Consider the following 1,051-nt stretch of genomic DNA (forward strand, 5'->3'; position numbering starts at 1 on the left):
TATATATATATATATATATAATTAAATATTATGTATAAAAGTTAAAAAAGAAACATTTGCTACTTGAATTATTATTTCTCGTTAGATATATAATGAAATAAATGGTACGGTTTATTTCAGAAACATGGCACGACGAGCAAGCCGTTAAAACCAGTACGGTTAGACAGCGAGGAGCAGGCGAAGATCGCCAAGGCGGGCCTCGAGATGAAGTTGATAACCTCGGAAATGGATGCCGAGACGGAAAAGTGGCAGGAGAGTGGAAGCGCTCTGGAGGAAAACAATGACATCGTGAAGCGGGCGAAGAACATGTCATCAATGGCATTCTCGATGTATCAATTCACGCGAGGCGAAGGCGCTCTGAAAACCACCCAGGATCTATTCACCCAAGCTGAGTATTTCGCCGAGGAGGCAAACAGATTGTACAAGGTTGTGAGACAATTCAGTTACCAGGTACGTAGCAACGGCTGGCTAACACGCCGACGTAGATCGAAAGAGAGATGACACACGTTTTTTTAATTGGACTGATGTTGATATATCTATATATCACCCTTACTTCTACGATCATTCTTTTACCATTGTTTATTATACGGACTCTATATTGGACTTGATTCCGCGTTTCTTGATCCTCGCTATATTGAAAATCTTTTTACTTATACATTCGCTATTGAGTTTCATTTATTCGTAAATCGCAACGTCGAAGCTGCATCGAGTCTGCATTGAAAATTTACTCACATCTTAATTCACGCTTTTATTATTAAGTATTCATTCGTAGATGCTAACAATAATTATTGCTTTAACTTTAACATTCAATAATTTCATCGTATGTAGAAATATAGAAATATTTGCACATTTTTATATAACAATGTGTTCAAAGTAGATATATATCGATATGTCCATATATACTACTTGATTTTATAGTTTAGTTGTTTTTATTATAAAGAGCTTAATTTCTGATTGCTTCGAGAGATAATTGCTTGAAGATGAAATCAATAATATTTCGTACTTTTTCCAGTAGTATACATATATATATATATATATATATATATATATA

The 1,051-nt window shown here is 34.5% G+C and overlaps 1 protein-coding gene across 1 annotated transcript; it reads left to right on the forward strand.

The window, feature by feature from the left end:
- Positions 1 to 120: 120 nt before the first annotated feature.
- On the forward strand, positions 121 to 450 carry LOC105461240 (alpha-catulin-like; the record flags this gene model as incomplete). Its single annotated transcript, XM_011707738.1, has 1 exon — positions 121 to 450. A coding segment is annotated over one exon (330 nt), but the record flags the coding sequence as incomplete, so codon positions are not given.
- Between the last annotated feature and the right edge of the window lie 601 nt (positions 451 to 1,051).

Source organism: Wasmannia auropunctata, unplaced genomic scaffold (assembly GCF_000956235.1).
Source record: "Wasmannia auropunctata unplaced genomic scaffold, wasmannia.A_1.0 LD304424.1, whole genome shotgun sequence".
Lineage (NCBI taxonomy): Eukaryota > Metazoa > Arthropoda > Insecta > Hymenoptera > Formicidae > Wasmannia > Wasmannia auropunctata.